The 20,498-nt window shown below is 43.9% G+C and overlaps 1 protein-coding gene across 1 annotated transcript in view; it reads right to left on the bottom strand.

Annotated features, from left to right (window-relative positions):
• The window catches only part of HGPT (Hypoxanthine-guanine phosphoribosyltransferase), a 68,323-nt gene extending 50,455 nt beyond the window's left edge, over positions 1-17,868 (bottom strand). Inside the window, exons 1-2 of the mRNA XM_086526138.1 lie at positions 17,643-17,868; positions 17,374-17,544 (exon numbers count right to left, since the gene is read on the bottom strand). Of these exons, the coding sequence (XP_086382264.1) occupies positions 17,374-17,544; positions 17,643-17,843 (372 nt within the window). The 5' untranslated portion in view covers positions 17,844-17,868. The remainder of the gene's footprint in view (positions 1-17,373; positions 17,545-17,642) is intronic.
• Between the last annotated feature and the right edge of the window lie 2,630 nt (positions 17,869-20,498).

The following is a 20,498-nucleotide window of genomic DNA, read 5'->3' as shown; positions in this document are numbered from 1 at the left end:
TTACACTTGCCCGGCGGAGTTCCGTGCCTAGAGACATTGGCCCCAAAGACTGGTGCCCCTTTTGGTATTTCTTTTTGTATTAATCAGTGTTTAAAGTACAAGAGTGGATCGTGTCTCACTCTCAGACTCTGTGTCCAGATGCTCTACATAGTGGGAGCCCAAACCACATAGTTAATGTTTACAAGGGTTGCCAAAAGCAGAGCCCCAAAAGCTTAAAATCAAAAGCCTAAAAATAAAGCAGAGGCTCTTTCTTTCTCTCTCTTATGCTTTATTAAAAGGGAAAATTACCAAAATACCCCTCTAATTTGAGGAAATTCCCAAAATACCCCTCAAATTTCAAAAATTCCCAAAATACCCTTGTATCTATTTTGGTTGGAATGTTCAAGATTTTCTAATCTTCATTCGTTTTTGACAATTGAGATCCGTTTTTGAGTGCTTAGCATGTAATTTGTCACCAGTTACCATCGCAAAAAAGGCAATTATGTCTAAAAATAATGAAGCAATTCATCTCCAAAGCCTACGTAAACAACTCAAATTGTAGTTTTAGCATCTTGTACGATAGACAAGATCACTCTTCTTGTGAAGACCTACAAAAAAATTTATTTTTCGAGAAATTTAGTCTCACAACAAGGGGTATTTTGGGAATTTTGGAAAATTTGAAGGGCATTTTGGGAATTTATGACAAAATATCGGGGGCATTTTGGGAATTTTTGAAATTTGAGGGGTATTTTGGGAATTTCCTCAAATTAGAGGGGTATTTTGGTAATTTCCCCTTATTAAAATAAAGCAAAAAAGAGTTCTCACTCTCTCTCTCTCCTTCAATTTGCATAGATAAAAAGCAAGCCAAAAAACTGCCGTAAATCCAGTCAGCGCAAATCACGGGACTGTCCGTACGGACCTGCCACGTCAGCAAAACAGTGCAATTTTTTTAAAAATGCCACATGTCACTGCTGCCAGAAATTAGGGTTTCAGCATTTAGGGTTTTTGGCAGAAATTAGGGTTTGTAGGTTTTAGGGTTAGGGTTTCCAAAATTAGGGTTTGACAAAAATTAGGGTTTAGGGTTTCTGCTCTCAGGCAACCACGTCATCACTTTGTGACACAAGCCCTCTCTCAAGCTCTCTCTCTCTCTCTCTCTCTCTCTCTCTCAAACCCTCAAAGATCAAGCTCTCTCTCTTTCACGGATAATCCATGGCCTCTTCTTCTCGTACAACCCCCTCCATCCATGCGAGCAACACACTCAAAAGGCGAAGGAATGGTCGTGGTGGGATGAAATGACCTCGAAGGGCATCTTGTCGGTGACGGGAGGTTCTCGTGCTTGGGCATGCAAGCTATGCTCTTACACGCGGAAAGGGGGGCATGACAGTGAGGGCACACTTTCTTCCTGTGCCGGGACATGAGGTGAAATTTTGCACCAACGTAACCATCGAGAAGAGGAAGGAGCTCGAGGAAAAGGATCAGTAATTCAACCATAAAGCCAAGCCCGCACGCAAAGGTATCGACCCAAAGACCCTCATTTTCCCTTCTTCCTCTCTACCCGGTTTAGGTGTCAGTGGATCTTCATCGGGTCCGATTCATCGCCAAAGGACCCTTGCCACCTCTTGGGACCCAAAGAAGAAGGAAGAGGTGGATGCTGCCGTGGCCCGATTCTTCTATCACGACCATATCCCATTTGTCACGGCGAGGTATGTTTTATGATTTATCAATCTTCTCTCTCATTTCTTCCGTTATCGTCGTTTCCGCCTTTTTGATACTAACCTCTTCTATGTTTGATCGAAATAGGTCGGAGTATTGGAAAGTCATGGTGCAACGGATAGCAGAGTATGGCACCGGCTATGTGCCACCATCTTCAGAGGCTCTCCGAACCACTTTGCTCGATCGAGAGAAGGCTATCGTGGAGCAAGCAATACACAATATTCAGCATCTTTGGGCAAAACATGGCATTTCCTTCATTGCCGAGGGGTGAAGCGATACAAGGAAGAGATCTATCCATGGTCTCGTCGCATACTCGAGTGGAGAGATGTACTTTGTGCACTCTCATGATGCCACCGAGAGTGGAAAGTCCGCCGATGTCCTCTCTGCAAAGTGGACAGCAGCCATAGAATCAATCGATGAGCAACACGTGGTGGCCTTTGTCACAGATGGGGAGGCATCAAACAGGGAAGCAGCAGCTATTATAGAAGGCCACTATCCTTATGTGACAGTGTGCTTTTGCATGGCACACTGCTTGAACAACCTTCTAAAAGACATCGGCAAGCTAGACAAGCTAGACTGGATCGCTCCAATCATTGCTGATGCAGTGAAGATTGTCACTTTCATCAACAATCACAACTTGGTTCGGAGTGGTACCTCAAGAGGTCGGGCGGCAAAGTGCTTCTAAAGTATTCAGACACCAGCTTCGCATTCATTTTTCTTCTTGTGCACAGGCTGTCTGAATGTCAAAATGCGGTCCGACAAGTCTTCATCAGTGATGAGTTCACCACCTCCCTCTATGCAAAGAGAGTTGCAAGGATTTTGTGCAAGGATAAGGCAAAAGATCTTGAGTTCTGGAAGGAGCTCAAGCGTCTAGACGCACATGTAAAACAGGTGGTTCATTTGCTTCAAGTTTTGGATGGCATGGATCCTTGCATTGGCAAGATTTATGAGGCAATGGACTGCATGATTGAGCAACTTGCACAGCTTGAGCCGAAAGTAGAGCGATATGAGGAGATCCATGCGCTTTGCAGCTCGAGGTGGAATTCATATGTCTCTCCTTTACACGGGGCAGCGTACATGGTGGATTCGGAGTTCCAAGGTGCAGGGCAAGAGACACATAGAGAAGTCATGAACCAATTTACTGAGATCTTAAACAAGATGGTTCTAGACAGAGATGGGCGACGCATTGTCAGAGATCAGTTGAGACAGTACAGAGAGATGCGGGGGTCATTTGGAAGTCCAGTTGCTCAGATTGATCGCAGGAAGATAGGTTCAGTGCTATGGTGGGAGGACTATGGCTATGATGGCCCTGAGCTTCAGAGATTGGCGATCCGTATTCTCAGCCAATCAATTAGTATCTCATGCTTGGAGCAATTGTGGAGTACCTTTAGCCACATTGCTTCCAAGAAGAGGAATAGACTTGGAGTGGAGAAGGCTAATGATCTTGTCTTTGTCAGCGCAAATTTGGAAATGCTTTGCAAGAGTACAGACAAACAGACAGATCCTTTTACACAGCAAGAGATGGAGAAAGAGGCTCCTCAGGTAGGTGGAGATACACATCCACCAACATCAGGTACTTCATTCGTGTGGCTGAGATCGAGCAAGGCCTAGAGCTCGATGATGAGGAATGGGAGGATGTGCATGATTTACAGCCAGCTGCTACGAATTGGGAGGCCTCTCAAGCTAGTGGCTCTTGAGTCTTGAGTCTTGAGTCTTGAGGCTCGAGAGTTGCGACTTTAGGACTTTCATTATCCTTACCTTATTGTATGGCTGCTTGAGCCTTGCCCTCTTTGACATTTGTAGCTACTAGCATCTTTATGGTATTTGTCACCTTCAATCTTTTGGTATTGTGGTCACTGGTTTAGCCCCCTTGTAGTCTCGACTCTCATTATGGTATATGTCACCTTTGGTTTTTTTGTAGCGCCTTGGTGGGCCTTGTTAGCCAGAATTAAGCGAAAAGTGTTATCTTTGACTTCTACTCTTGCAATTATTTGAGAGCTCTAATCTATAATTACATATATTATTGACAATTGTTCAATGTTGTGCATGTACTATGTACTCTGGGCACCGCACATCCCAATCAAGTCATAATAAGGTTGAATGTAACAGACTTGGACACTCCAAGTCAAGAATCAATCGCGACAGCACCAAATAACCACTTCAAAACAATTCACAGATCACAATAGATTTACACTGGCCCGGCGGAGTCCCATGCCTAGAGATATTGGCCCCAAAGACTGGCGCCCCTTTCGGTATTTCTTTATGTATTAATCAATGTCAAAGTACAAGAGCGGTTAGGGTTTCACTCTCAGACTCTGCGTCCAGATGCTCTGAGAAGTGAGGCCCTCACCACTAATTTAAAGGTTACAAGGGATGCCCAAAAGCAGAGCCCCAAAAGCTTGAAAGCAAAAGCAAATTCTCTCTCTCTTTCAATGAGAGTTAAAATAAAGCAATTCAACTCTCTTTCTCTCATCCAAAATCCTTGCATAGCAAAAAGCTAGGATTTGCGTCGCTCATTTTATTATTAAAAAAAAAAAATCCACCTCCGCGATTTTCGGAAATTAGGGTTTCTGGCAGAAATTAGGGTTTCTGTTGTCGATAGCTACGTCATCACTTTGTGACATACCCCCCTCTTAAAAGCATTGTAATCGACCACGCCTGCAAAACCAACAAAAGCCATAAACCATCTTAGCAGACACTGATTGTTAGTACCTACGTACTAGGGACACATCTAGCACATGTACCAAATCGACAGTCACATCACACGACATCACAGGACATCACTAGACATCACAAAACATCACATGACAATCAACATTCAGTCGCATCTTAGACCATGATTTATCGGCAATGTAGCTAGCAATCACATCTAGGTCTAATCGGGACCTCATCGATGTCCGATTGACTAACCCCTATTGCAACCATGTCTATTCGAGATCAATAAGACCGAAATGTTGCAGTCATTTCGTCTATCAGTTTCTGCACTCAAAAGAAGTCAAGAACAACTCAGTATCATTATCAGAAATTCCATTTTATAAAGTCATCCAGCAGAATACTATCAGCTCTAAGGGATAAGTATCCCTGAAGCTCAAAGAGACATCAGTGACTTTAGTATCAAAATCAAGGCATCTGTTGACAAAGGAGCGGAGTAACTCCCCTCTTGTGCATCATACTGCACCAGATCTCCGGCCAAGTTGAATTCTGGGTTCTGTTTGGAATAGACTATGCTAAACCAAAAGCATCGAGGTAAAGTTTCACAATCTGAGGAGTATCTGCTAGGTCCTCCTCCTCCATCCACTTCGCATCAAATGCAGGAAAGTTCTTGAACTTAACCAAGAACCGCCTTCGGACTTTACCTTTCTTCATATCCTTATGTGCCAAAATCTGTTCAAAACAAGGGTCTTCTCATTCTCTTCCACTTCGGGTTGCTCATCAGGCTCCCCTCATCAGGCACGTCACCCTTAACAGGTTTCAAGAGACTCACATGCAATGCATTGTGATCCTCCAAGTATCTGGCAGTTTCAATCGGAAGGAGACGTCATTTTTCTTTTCAGTGATCTGGAAAGGTCCGTAGTATCGCATACTAAGCTTTGAAAAAAGCCTCTCCTTTCCCTTTTTCTTTCTTAGGCGTGCCTTCTCAAAACGTAAGAGCACCCAATCATCCTCCTTCAATTTCAAGTCACGACAATGGCGATCCGCTGCCTTTTTCTGTCGTTCTTGAGACTTCTGCAAAGTCTCGCGAACCTTGGCAAAAGCCGTATCCAAATCTTGCGAATATTCGTCCGCTTCAAATATCTAATCTTTCGTGCTCAAGAAGGATGGAATTTTCGCAGCACTTTCAACAATCTCAAATGGCGTCTTCCCCGTCGAAGAGTGTATCTTGTTATTCTAGGCAAATTCCACCAAAGGTAAGTTCTTTTCCCATTGAGTCTTCTGATCCGAGATACAAGACTTCAATAAATCTAAAACCACTGAATTGGCAATCTCAGATTGCCCGTCAGTCTGCAAGTGGAACGATGGCGAGAACTACAACCGCGTGCCAATGTTCTCCCAAATTGCCTTCCAAAACAAACTCATAAATCTGGGGTCTCTGTCGGAGACAATCGTCTCAGACGTGCCATGTAATCGGAAAATCATCGTGATCATTCTGTGTTCTCGGGAGATCAAAAATGAAATCCATTTCAATATTTTCCCAGAGGCGGGTGGGTATGGGTAAAGGCTATACCAATTCCGGTGCCTTATGCCTGTTTAACTTGACCTTCTGGCATATTGCGCACAAACTCTTCCACATCCTTTTTGAGTCTCGGCTAAGAGAAGTATCTCTCTACCCCTTCATGGTGGTAGCAATGCCGCGGTCACCCGTAAAAGGTGGACAGTGGCATTCAGTCATAACCTTTTCCCGCAACGGCTGTGTAACGCACAACATAGTCTTTTTCATCAAAATAGCCTTCCCGAAGGGAGTATCCAGCTATTGTCTCCCCATCCCGTATCCGTGTGAAAATATCTGCAAAATCTGTATCTGTGGCATACTGATTGACCATATCCTCAAAGCTCCTATGATGTATCGCGGAAAAAAAAGCCAGAACCAACAGCTTCCAAGACAAAGCATCTACCACCACATTCGTCTATCCCTGCACATGGACAATCTGGAGGTGAAACTGTGACAAGATGTTCGCCCACCGCATCTGCTTTTCCGAAAACTGATTCTGTGACAAGAAGTAGCGCAAACTCTGATGGTCTGTAAAGACAATAAAATCCACTCCGAGTAGGTAATGCCGCCACTGAGTAAGAGCATGGATAATCACCAAAAGCTCTTTCTCATAAATATGTGTTGTCATCTCCGGCCTAGAGAACAATCGGCTCTCGTAAGCAATGACAAGGCCTTCTTGCATCAAGACCGCACCCAGACTACGACCACAAGCGTCACAAAATACTTCAAATGACTTCTGCTAGTCCGGCAAAGTCAAATATGGTCCTATAGTCAATTTCTCTTCCAATGTCTGAAAGCCAGTCACCTCTGTGGATCCCCACGAGAAAGGGACTCCTTTCTGTATCAAGATATGCAAAGGGGAAGCAACCTTTGCAAACTTTCGAATGAACCGTCTGTAGTACGAACACAGTCCCAAGAAGCTTTCAACTTCATGGACATTCTTCAAATCGGGCCAATCACGGATAGTGTCTGGCCGGATCCATTTGCACTCCTATTGCTGAGACAAAGTGTCCCAAAAAAAAATGTATCTCTGGAGCATATGATCTCTGTGTTCTGCTTCATTCTTGAAGAAAACAATGATATCATCAAAGAAAGTGCCAACAAATAGCCTGTACTCTTGAAAAATCCTGTCCATCATCCGGTTAAATGTCGCAGGAGCATTGGTTAAGCCAAAAGGCATCACTAAAAACTCAAATAACCCAAAAGTCGTCCGAAAGGCTGGCTTGTAGACGTCTCCCGGCGCAATTCGAATCTGATGATATCCACTCTTCACTGGGTTCATAATCTTTTCATTCTGTACTCGGCTCACACCGTAAGGTGGCCGGTTCAGTGGCGTGCTTCCAGGTATCAGGTCAATGGTCTGATCTTCAGGCCCTCTGAAAAACAATCGGCATGAGTGTGGAGAAAAATCTTAGCGTTCTTTTGATCAAGTCAAAACATATTCAACCTTTATCCATCGTTCAGTTCTCTCCCAAAAGAATGAGTAAGAAATTGAAGTTCATCAAGTACAATCTCTAAGCCCTTCATTTATCAAAGTCGCTTTCTCGGCCCGGTAGTCAACCACGGGGTAGTTCTTGTGGTACCAAGGGATCTTAAGTAGAACGTCACTCGCGTGCCCTGAACACCCCTGTCATTGCAAACGAAGTTTGCCAATGCTCGGTGTAATGGCAACATCCCATCTGGGTGCGAGTCAAACTACCTCCGCTTGTGGCGTTTGTCTGTCGGGCATAATTCCAAATCGAGCCGCCAATTCCAAGTGAAAAGATGTTGGCCTTGGCTCCTTCAAAAGAGCTTCCTGATCCTTCACTTTGCCCCATAAGCGGCAAAGTTTGTACTTTCATTCATTAGATTCGGTGCAGGTCCCACGCCATGTTGTACCAGTTCTGCTTTTCTATCTGCCTTTTCTGCTCAACTGCTCTCGAACTATTAGGCATGTCGCCGTCTTTATCATTCTGTTCTTTCTGTGCCTTTTTAGTCCATGTTCCCCGCATCCAAAGCACTTCCCCTCTCTGATGAAGCGAGCTCTCTCCTCAGGAGTAAGCTTGGGTCATGCATCCTTTTTCTCTGGGTTGCTCGTTTTCTTTCTACTTTCATTCCCAGAGGTCTGTTCGGCTCGTTGTGTCATGGCCTCATCTGTGGGGTAGGTCAGACTGCCAGAGTGAATGGCAAAGCCCCGCTTCTCATGACTCATCAACTCCTGAATAGAAGCTGACTTCTGTTCCAAGCAGTGATCTCGCATCTCTGTAGGTAGACCCAAGGTGAACCGCTCAATCTGTTCTATGAACGAGATCTTCTTGAATGAAGAGGCGGGTAGAAAAGAGCTCCAGAATCTTTCACAATAAGCATTGATTGAATCTTTGTTTGTCATCCGAAGATGGTTCCAAGCAGCTCGTATATCTCGTTCATATTCTTGCGTCAACCAAGAAGAAATAAAAAGCTTTTTAAATTTCAGTCATTTAACTGGCGCAGTCTTGTTTAAAAGAAGCGTGGACCACCAAGTACGAGCATTCCCCTTAAGGTAAGAGGTAGCTCTCTGAATCTTGGAGTGCTCTGCATAGCGTCCTCCCGCGAAAGCAATGTCAAACTGCTGTATAAAAGACAAAGCCTTCGAAGCATCTGAGTATCCTGAAAAAGTATCAAACTTGATCGAGTGGCTACCTTCCTTAAACTCTCGGACTTTCTTGCTTTTTATCTTCGAGAAAGTCATACTGGTTGGCTTTGTAAAAATTCTTCTTGTTCGCATAAAAGTTTCCCTCATCAGAATCTAAGCTGTCTGTAGACGAGTCCTCAGTAGAACTGTCAGTCTCTGGGCGAGATTTAGTCTTCTTTGCTTTTTTCTTGCCCTTTCTGAAGCTTTGTTTCTTGCTTCTCTTTTTACCTTTTTTGTCTTCTTCGCTCGAATCTAAAGAGCTAGAAATACTGTCAGAAGAAGAAGAAGACGAAGAAGAGTTGGGTACTCCTTCAATCGAACACACTTCTTCTGTTTCTTTGCCTTGTCAAATGTCGACTGACGACCCAAATATCCCGGGAAGTCGGTGCTTTTCTTCTGCTTTTTGCCGTGCTTTTTGGCTTTCTTTTGCGCGTCAAAAAGCTGAGCAATCCGTGCATCAACCACCTCTTGTAATTCCTTCTCTGAATACTGTTTGTGATCAGAAAGTTTCTTGAGAGCGGGTTTCAGTGGTGGTGTAGTGGTTTTCTACCACTGCTCATGCACTTCCTGAAAAGAAGTCTCGCTCATATATTTTGCCAATTTCGGATCCTTCGCAAAACTGAGCATCATCTTTGTTGCATCGTCGATCAAGTGACGATGCTTCATCTCTCTTTGCTCCACCTGAGTAGGCCGAGGCGGGCCATACTCTCTGTCATAATCTTCGTTGTGATCCCTGCCCACATCTCAAGATGCAGAGGGAGTCGATTGATCCTTGCGTGAAGCCATAGGTGCCACGGAAAAAAATTGGGGATCGGATTTTCCGTAAAAGAGAAATCGGCCGTGCTCTGATACCACTGTAACAGACTTCAACACTCCAAGTCAAGAATCAATCGCGACAGCACCAAATAACCACTTCAAAACAATTCACAGATCACAATAGATTTACACTGGCCCGGCGGAGTTCCGTGCCTAGAGATATTGGCCCCAAAGACTGGCGCCCCTTTCGGTATTTCTTTATGTATTAATCAATGTCAAAGTACAAGAGCGGTTAGGGTTTCACTCTCAGACTTTGCGTCCAAATGCTCTGAGAAGTGAGGCCCTCACCACTAATTTAAAGGTTACAAGGGATGCCCAAAAGCAAAGCCCCAAAAGCTTGAAAGCAAAAGCAAATTCTCTCTCTCTCTCATGAGAGTTAAAATAAAGCAATTCAACTCTCTTTCTCTCATCCAAAATCCTTGCGTAGCAAAAAGCTAGGATTTGCGTCGCTCATTAAATTTATTATAAATTTTTAAAATTTAAAAAAAATCCACCTCCGTGATTTCCGAAAATTAGGGTTTCTTGCAAAAATTAGGGTTTATAGGGATTTTAGGGTTTCTAGCAAAAATTAGGGTTTCTGCTGTCAATAGCCACGTCATCACTTTGTGACATTGAATGGTCTTCGAATCATGTTTTTTGTGGGTATTAGAGTCAAAGGACTCTAGTACTACTTGTATTCAAACACATAACGCTAAAAATAGCATTATTTGAGTGTTTTTTAGCCTCCTGTTCCGCGCCGTTCCCGTTCCAGACCCCTTCCTATTCCCCGTTCCGCAAAGAGGCCCGTCGCCGTTCCCATTTCGCGTTCTAGGTAACTCTGAGTAGGAGAGCAACCTGCAAGCCAACACACATGCCCAAAATGGAGAGGGCTAATTTGAAGCTCATAAGTGAGTATAATGTGTGTGTGAGTAGTAGGTGCAGGTGATCACAGCTTTAATCGAAAGCTTGCATTCTCCTTTGTCTCATATAGCGTGATGATTTGCTCTCGTGCATCTCTCTCTCCCCTTTGCATATATGGTAAGTATCAAAAATTGATCACGTGGCAGTTCTATCTGGACACACACACGCATGCAAATTGTACGGCTGTACGGACTCCCTTGCTTTTGCGCTAAAAGTGCTGACGTGGCAGCCTGTATGGATTTCCACAAATTGCGCTGGTGCTTTTTGCTGGCAGATTTTGGGTCCTTGGAAATCTCAACTCCCTATCCCAGCTCCAGAGTCTACCACTATTAGATCTGTGGATCTACTCCCAAACTTAGGGTACGAAACCTTAGAACTGATCGGGCTCTAGTTGCTCAGAGCACATTTTTCCTATATAGGCTCATGCATTCCTCTACTCCTACAAAAGAGGAAGTGCTCCTGCAAACAAACATTCAAAGTGAAAAACGTTACATGTGAGGTCTCACAACTCAAAACGCAACTCGGTTCTTGAAAAGCAACTCCTCGAAAGAGATCTCTATGCTAAGAACCTTCTCTTCCAATCCTGATGTGTTCTTGGGTTCCTTCTCGTAAATCAGCCCCGTCTACGACGACTATGGGCTGAAAAACAGCAACTTGTCACGATGGAAACAATCTTTGTATGCACTTCTTTGCGATGCAACTCGCCTATTGAGTACACTTAGGGCAGCCATGGAAATCAGCGGCGACGTCATCTTCACGGCTGAAATCTGCAGCTACAAGGGCTGATGTAATGGGACAGGCACCACCTGCCAGCGGAAAAGAACAACAACTTCAAGCACTTCAAATAACATTGAACTAAAAGAGATACACAACACACGAGACGCGGAGTGGCGGAGTTCCACCCCAAGAGAGCATTGGCCCCAAACCCTGTGTCACAAGTCGGGCACCACGTGCCAATAGAAAAGAACAGACTGAACAGACTTTTAGCACTTCAATAACAACTAAACTGAGACAAAGAGAGAGAGAGAGAGAGAGAGAGAGAGAGAGAGAGTGGCGGAATTCCACCCCAGAGAGCATTGGCCCCAAACCTTGGCGCCCCTTTCGGTATTTCTTTATATTGCATCAACTCAATACAAGCCGGAACTCGAGACTCTGCACCTTCTCCAAGAAGCATGCCAGAGAATGAGCCCTTAGCACATATTTAAAGGCCCTTGGCCTATGAAAAGCAGTTTACATGAAAAGCTCTCAAACTCAAAAGCTTCTGGTCCAAAAGCAATGCCAAAAAGCTGCCAGCGTAAAGCGCGGAATTCCGTACAACTGCCACGTCAACAGTCAGCACAAAACGCGGAAATCCGTACAACCTACCACGTCATCATGTCAGTGCAATTTTCAAAAATCTACCACATCATCAGTTCATGCACAAGACTTTGTGTGTAGGTCCCGCTTTGTTTTAGTCCTTTATGTCACTCGGGGCCCCATCGAACGGGGTCCCCAGAAGTTGGTAGGACTTCTTCTTCTGTTACTTGTTCTTCTTAGGGTTTAGGCCCCTCGGCGGCATCTGCAAGTTGGCTCCATTCTTCAAGGTTTTGACACGTCAGCAATTTGTGACATCTCCCCTTCTTGAAAGAGAGTAATCGTCCGCAATTACAGCATATCTGCAAAACAACTCAAGTTAGCTCAAAAATTTCCGAAGGTCATTCCGAGGGACATTCCGAGGGACAATCAGTTTGCTCTTTTTGTTAAGGAGTTAGCTTCTCCTTTCGGCTCTTTTGATCAAGGAGTTGGCTTCTCCTTTCGTCCAAATCGAAACTCTTGATATTTCGGCGAAGAAAAAAAACCATCACACCGAAACCGCATTGATCTTCCACAAGTGTCTTGATGCACTAATATTACATACCCAGGCAATCTCATCCAATTAGGAATAATCAGTGGTTGGCACATCACAATGCAGCACAAATGCTCACATATGCATGTTACAAGACATAGAAACATAAAGCCGCCGATAAACACTCCTCCCAGGTCCGGGCCGGGATATATTCAACGACTCCCTCATCATTGCTCCCGCATAACCTAAAAAAGTCCGGGCCGGGAGATATAGGGGCCTTTTACAACCAAACGGCCCCCAAACCGCAGCATGCATCGTTTGCAGGTGTTGAGAGTAACTATTGCTCAGACTTCTTAATACTCCTCCCGCATAACCATCCAAGTCTGGGCCGGGAGTCACAACAACAATATTCCCCCTATAAATAACCACAAGGGTCCGGGCCATGAGTAAAAACAACACTTTTCAATCATTCAATACTCCCCCCACAAATAACCACAAGGGTCCGGGGTCCGGGCCATGAGTATGAATAAGCATTCTCAAACATCATTTCTCACTACTCCACCCGAAAGTACAATCACCAATCATTCAAACCAGTATTACAACCAAAGTCAAACAATTCAAATCGGCACCAAGACAAGTTCAAAATAAATACCATCCATTTCACACAAATTCCAAACAGGATCACCAAACAAGTTCTCAAACAGATTTCAAACTTAAAAAGCAATCTCGACATCAGTTGAGCTCGAAATGTCAACTGACTTTCCATCCTGAAACTTGCACCAAAAAAATTAGGGTTAGGTTCATTCCATAGGGTCGTAGCCGAGCACAGCATGGTCCATCAACTCTTGGACAAACAGTGTTTCTTTGGCGGCGATGGTAGTCCCAAGATAGCAATCACACTGGACCTTCAAGGTCTACTCGTGAAGAGACATCTACTAAGAGATGTCAAGAAATTTCAAGTTATAATCTGCTAGGGTTTCCATGGCAAGCATTTCAGGATACCCCACTCTGCCAGAAGTTGCACTCCGAAGGAAGATGTCAGAAACCATATAACTTCGGGCAAAAATTTTCTTGAAAGCTTGCCAAGTCATTGGAGTGTGCGGCTTGGTAGCTGTAGACATCAACATCTGCATGGCACTGCTTTTGAGAAAAACGGTGACTTGAAACAAATCTTGAAACCTTCTCTTGCAAGTGATCTTCATGGCTTATGCCTTGTAAGACATGAGCGGTGAAGACGAGAGCGCGCCCGATGCGCGATGTAGTAAGGGTGGAGTGGCTAGTGAGTCCGGGGTTTGAGCACGAAGCCAAAATTTCCAATGAACTTTCGAAGTGCGATCTTGCTCTGTCTGCTCTTTGGTAGGCCGGTATGCTTTCAGAAAAGCACACGCCTGATGCTCTGATACCACTGTCACAAGTCGAGCACCACGTGCCAAAAGAAAAGAACAGACTGAACAGACATTTAGTACTTCAATAGCAACTGAACTGAGAGAGAGAGAGAGAGAGAGAGAGAGACGCGGAGTGGCGGAATTCCACCCCAGAGAGTATTGGCCTTAAACCTTGGCGCCCCTTTCGGTATTTCTTTATATTGCATCAACTTAGTACAAGCCGGAACTCCAGACTCTGCACCTTCTCCAGGAAGCATGCCAGAGAATGAGCCCTTAGCACATATTTAAAGGCCCCTTGGCCAATGAAAAGCAGTTTACATGAAAAGCCTTCAAACTCAAAAGCTTGTGGTCCAAAAGCAATGCCAAAAAAGCTGTCAGCGTAAATCACGGAATTCCGTACAACTGCCACATCAGCAATCAGCACAAAACGCGGAAATCCACACAGCTTGCCACGTCATCATGTCAGCGCAATTGTCGAAAATCTGCCACATCATCAGTTCATGCGCAAGACTTTGTGTGTGGGTGTTGCTTTGTTTTAATCCTTTATGTCACTTGGGGTCCCATCGGACGGGGTCCCCATAAGTTGGTAGGACTTCTTCTTTTGTTACTTGTTCTTCTTAGGGTTTAGGCCCCTCAGCCGGCATCTGCAAGTTGGCTCCATTCTTCAGGGCTTTGACACGTCAACAGTTTGTGACACCCTGGCACCCCTTTCAATATTTCTTTATATTGCTTCATCAAAGTACAACTCACATGGCTCTGCTCTATATCTCCCGCGGGTAGACTGCGGGAGCGAGAGCCCATGGGTCATATCTAAAGGCCCTTGGCCTCTAAAAGCAATTACATGAAAAGCTTCAAGTTCTAAAAGCATCTGGTTCCAAAAGCTAACTTCCAAAAGTTGACTACGTTTCTGAGAATTTGTACAACTGCCACGTCATCACCGTAAAACGCGAAGTTCAGTACACCTGCCACGTCAACAGCTTGGAACGTGATTCGCAGGCGTCCGTACAGCTGCCACATCATCATATTTTACACTAGTCCTTTATCAACTGCGTCCAATCGGACGTAGTCTCATAAGTTGGTAGGAACTCTTTTAATAAATTGTCCCACTCACGAGGTTCTGTAAGTTGGTAAAACTTCTTCAGGTGCTTCTTCTTAGGATTTAGGCCCCTCGACCGAGATCTGTAGGTAGGCTCAGGTCTTGAGTGACTTGACACGTCAGCACTTTGTGACATCCCCCCTTCTTGAAAGAGAGTAATCGTCCGCAATTACAACATATCTACAAAACAACTCAAGTTAGTTTAAAAGTTTCCGAGCGTCATTCCGAGGGACAATTAGTTTTCTCATTCCAGATCAGAGCTCTTCATATTCTGGCGTAGCAAAATTCGCTTCACACCCAGACCGCGTTGATCTTAACGAGTGTCTTGATGCCCTAATATTACATTCCAGGGCAATCTCATCCAATTAGGAATATACCCAGTGGTTGGCACATCACAATGCAACACAAATGCTCACATATACATGTTACAAGACACAACGAACGCCGCCGCTAAGCACTCCCCCAAGACAAACGGTCTGCAGTATGAAGCTACTCAACAACTATCTCTTCACTTCCCCCGCAAATAACCTAAAAAGGTCCGGGCCATGAGCTTAAAGAACTGATACAACCAAACGCTACCCAGACCGCACCCTGCGTGGCTTGGAGGTTTCAAGCATACAACCAAATGCTCCCCAAACATCCCATCTGCGTCGTTCAAAGGTTTTCCAGCATACAACAAAACGCTCCCCAGACATCCCATCTGCATTGTTCCGAGGTTCAGACAATACCAAAACAAAATTTCTCACTCGGGAGTAAATCACCAAGCTTTGAAACAAGTATTAAAACCAGAGTCATACAATCCAAATCGGCACCAAGTCAGGTTTAAAACAAATACCATCCATTTCAAACAAATTCCAAAAACTTCAGAAAACTCTTAAATAAAAGTGAAAAAGCATTCTCGACATCAATCGAGCTTGAAAGTCGACAGGGCTACCGTCCTGAAACCTGCACCAAAATAAAGGTTAGATTTCTTCCATAGGGTTGTAGCCGATCGCAGTCCATAAGCTCTTGAATAGTCGAAATAGGCCTCGATAGACAGTGTTCTTGTGACGGTGATGGTAGCCCCAAGATATAGCTCGAGAAGAGACCCCTGTTGAGAGATGTTGCTAAATTTCAAGTTGTAATCTGCTAGGATTTCTGTGGCAAGCATTTCAAGATACTTCACTCTGGCAGAAGCTGCACTCCGAAGGAAGATGTCTGAAGGCATATAACTTCGGCCCAAAATTTTCTTGAAAGCTTTCCGAGTCCTTAGAGTGTGCGGCTTGGTAGCACTCCTTCTGAGAAAAAAAATGTCTTATGTCTGTAAGACAGCGATGAAGACAGGAGCGCGTCTGATGCGCAATGGACTAAGGGTGGGAGTGGCTAATAAGTCCGGGGTTGAGACACGAAGATTCTTTAGTAAAATTCCCTGTAAAACTTGGAAGGGCCATCTTGCTTTGTCTGCTCTTTGGTAAGACTTGTATGCTTTCAGAAACGCACATGCCTGAAGCTCTGATACCACTGTAACGGGACAGGCACCACGTGCCAACGGAAAAGATCAGACTCAACAACTTTAAGCACTGAACTGCAAGAGATGCACGACACACGAGACACGGAGTGGCGGAATTCCACTCCAAGAGAGCATTGGCCCCAAACCTTGGCGCCCCTTTTGGTATTTCTTTATATATACCTAGATGATTCCAGGATAAGCCCAAATTCACCCTTAAAGGAAAGTGCAAGGTACAGACCCATAGTAGTCACCCACAAGACAATATAACCATCAGCTCCATCATGCATAGTATTGACTAAATACCATGGTATTTCTTTATATTACTTCATCAACGTGGTATTTCTTTATATTACTTCATCAAAGTACGACTCCAATGACTCTACTATGCATCTCCTATAGGTAGACTGCCAGACTGAGAGCCCATGGATCATATTTAAAGGCCCTTGGCCTCTAAAAGCAGTTACATGAAAAGCTTCAAGTTCTAAAAGCATATGGTTCCAAAAGCTGACTCCCAAAAGCTGCCAACGCGTTTCAAGTTGAAGGAAAAATATGATTGAGATTACAAAAGAAATAACAAAGCTCAAGCTCAATAACCATTGCCAAGATGCCCTTCCACATTTGTAAGTGCTGCCTGCATCTAATTGAGCAAAAAAGGTTTGAAATTACAACAACAGTTTCAAGGCAAGAGTAATTGCAATTTAACCATGTTTTTGATTGTTCACCCTGTCTTGCTGATATATAAATGCACCTTAGCTCACATAAAGGCATTCAATAACCATGAAAGAAAGCTGTGAGAGAGATAAAAGAAGCTTATTGAACAGGGTGGTGTGTGATTGCTTCAATGTGTTTGCTAGCATGTTGTTGAAGATACGGTGGTGCATGTGACACATACGAGGCTCACGACAAGACAACTCTATAAACTTTCTAAGGACAGCATGGAAAGCGTATGGACTGCGATGTGAAGTGTTGCTTGCAATGCAACTACCACAGAGCAAGAGTGGGACTCTTCTGAAGTAAACCACCAACTACTAAAAGCCTTAAGTCTTTCGCGTCCAGCTAATTGACTCTACATTTAGATGGATGTATTGGCAGAGCATGATTTATAATTAAACATGAATTCTTAGCTCATGACTGATCTAGAATATAATGTGATGCTAAAGCCTTGAGCCATCCTACAACTCTGTCAAATGCCTCGGCACGATTGTTTATGGTTATGTGAGGAGTCCTCTACCAGGTCATAGATGTCCATGACCTAATTGTTCCCCATGCGTGCATGAATTTCTGAAGGAAAGAAAGCCAAACTGCCATACCACAAGAATGTGCTTGCCTCTGATGTCCAGCTTGAGCTCGTCAGAAATGACAGCTACCCCGCTGCTTTCTGTCCTGTTTCCGTATGATTGAATTCGTATAAACTCGACATTAATGGGCAGAGAAATCGCCCGAACAAGATCAGCTACGAACATGAATGCTCCGGTTGCAACCTGGAAGTTGTTAGCAAGGAATCAAGATGACAGTATATAGTGTGCACACGCGCGCGCAGAGAGAGAGAGAGAGAGAGAGAGAGAGAGAGAGAGAGAACCCCAATGACGACGAGGGGCAGAGACTCTGCGAAGTCGTGGGTGATGGAGGCGCCGAGCTCAGCCACGCGCTGTTGGATGAGAGCAGGGCTCCAGAGCACCTTCTGCATGTCCTCCTCCGCCTGCAAGCGCCCGTTCTCCTCCGCCAGCGTCATGGCAGCAGCTCCACACCTCACAAAGTTTACATGCAAATTTGCATCCATCAGCGTGCCGGAACTTTTCCTCGTCGGTCAAACTTCATACTGTATGTAGGTCAAAACTTCATACTGCTTACATACTGGTAGGTTCTTCAACTTATTCAATAGTCCCATCTCCACACTTAAGGTATTTACCTCTTCATCTCGTCTGAAGTCCATTTGTAAAAGGGATATGATTGCAGGGCTCGAACGCAGGCGGCCAACAACAGCAGTCACTGCTCTAAGCCATGCAGGCGAATGGGTTGCGTGATACACGCTTCCTTGAATAAATTTAGAATTAAATCAATGAAGTAGTCCCCTAGCGTCGCGCGCAGCTGTAGCTGTAGCTACCCTGCTCGTTCAACCAGCACGCTGGTTGAATCATGTTCTGGAGAGGCAAGGCATCCAGCGACAAGCTCGGCAATGAGCATTTTGAAAGATTCGGGTTATTAAGTCCTTTTTCGAAATGGGTACGACATACTCAGAAGTACCAATAGAATTTTGCGGTATTTCTTTGAATTTCTAACTCAGTTTTTAATCTAATAATTATAATCTGAATATTCACCCAGCTAAGTTGAGAAAAACTTTTTGAGCACACTTGGCGGCTTGACGATTGCGTCTGCACTCCTCGACCACTGCGTTGTTGTTCGCTTTCTGCCTATTCTTAATAGGTCAAAAAATTTGAGCAATTGAAAATTTACAAATTTTTTGGCATGTTAAACATGCCATAGAGAATAGAGAACAAGGAAAAAGGCACAAATTTTTCAATAGTTTGAAAACGGACCCTTTCATTGCCTCACTACTTCCTTTCCAACTTCTTGTTTTAAAAATACTTATTTCATTTAAGGCCCAAAACTTCCTTTTCAACGTTCTCCGTTAAAATGCAAACGTGAGTCTCACCTTGTTTTTCTCAACTTTATTGGTCTTTAAGAGAATTACAAAAAACTATGACCAAAAGAAATACTTTTTTAAAACTAGTTTACAAGTAAAAACCATATTCAAGAGGTGCATCGTAACTATTCACACTTAGGACTGTCGAGGCATTTTTTTCCCTCACTGGGAGGTTTTTTTCCCATGCTTTGTATGAACGCCTATCACTCTAGGGCTATTTTATTTGCACACCAACTAATACATTCTGTATTGTGTGCCTTGAACTTCTTCTCCAAATCCAAGCTCTGTGTGCATTCCGGCAATCCTAACTCCAACAATGCTTGGCTTATGCTCTAGTGCTGCAAAAACAAGACAAAAAATTGGATGATAAAGCTATCAAATGCATTTGTGTTGGTTACAATGCTCAGAGCTGTTAAGTATGGAGCCCGATTTACCCCTTGTGATTTTTTGTATTAAAAACGCACATTTGTAAGGCCCCCAGTATAAGGAGAATCCATTGTGCATGAAGAAAATCACTCGTTGAAAAACCAAAAATTCACACCTAGTCTCGAGATTTGCTTGAGACTGGGTTTGTTGGAATATTATGGCCAAACGGTGGTCGAAAAGTGGTCGGAAAACGGTCGGTCGGTTGGCCGGTGGCCAATAGTCAATGGTCGGTGGCCGGTTGTCGGAAGTCAATGGTCGGTGGCTGATTTCAAGGCGAACTTGTCTTCTCAAGGGCGGCCACACATGGGCGCATTGGAGAGTCCAACTTGGACTTGTCTACACAAGGGCCGCTACACACGAATGCCTCTCATGAGAGAGGGGAGCCCTTTTGGCTTGTAAAAGGAGGCCTCTTCTACACATAAAATCATTGTGAAATTGATGCAATAAGGTGTGTGAGAGGTGGTGAGAGTAAAGCAAGGCAGGAGCTCTATTAAGGGTGTAATCCCTTCGTAACCTACTTCTTGTTTGAAGTACTAAAGACATTGAGTGGCTGCTTTCCAGTGGATGTAGCCCACATTGGGTGAACCACGTATATCGTGTGTTCTCTCTCTCTCTCTCTCTCTCTCTCTCTCTCTCTCTCTCTCTCTCGTGTGTGAAAATTATCTCTCTCCATTAAGGAAACTACTCTAATGTCTACTTGGCTACTTCCTATTTCCTAACAAGAGAAAGGATTAGAGGTTATATCATCCACATTTGATTGACTTCTTGAGATGTTGTTTTTGTAAAAGATGTAGTATAGAACTTGTGCCCATGTACTAACAAAGCAAGTGTAAGCTCAGAGGATATTTTTAATACCTTGTTGCCTCTTTTCAATGGTGGAACAATAAAATGTAAGTCCAAATGGGACAAATATTGAGACTTTGCAAGTTTCAAGTGATGTCACAGATCATTCTATTTTTGATGTAGATGTAAATGATGCACTTGATGAGGACACGACTGAAAATGAGGATGGAATTGGAGCTAATCTCTTTAGATAGCTGATTTGAGTGTTAGAAGTTTACAGCTACGGTTGATGTGTTAGTTCAAGCAGTAGACTGGAAAAGGAAATAGAAACTGAACTGGAATACATCTACTAGAATGAGAAACAGACTGAAGTACTGAGAATGATATTCATATTCAGATTCACAGAGAGAATGAGTACAAAGTATGTATGACTGAAGTACACTGGGCTGCTATATTTAGAATTACAGGTGAAAGATTACAGATAAAGATGATGTAGCTCAAGAACAGCTCAGGGCTAAGGATTATGAATCAAAAGCTTAAGCAGACGTACAGCCAAAAAATGACTCGCCCACGAGTAATGCC

Source organism: Adiantum capillus-veneris, chromosome 12 (assembly GCF_014529385.1).
Source record: "Adiantum capillus-veneris isolate H3 chromosome 12, ASM1452938v2, whole genome shotgun sequence".
Lineage (NCBI taxonomy): Eukaryota > Viridiplantae > Streptophyta > Polypodiopsida > Polypodiales > Pteridaceae > Adiantum > Adiantum capillus-veneris.
The sequence above is the reverse complement of the archived record's forward strand: the minus strand, read 5'-3'. Positions and strand labels throughout refer to the sequence as shown.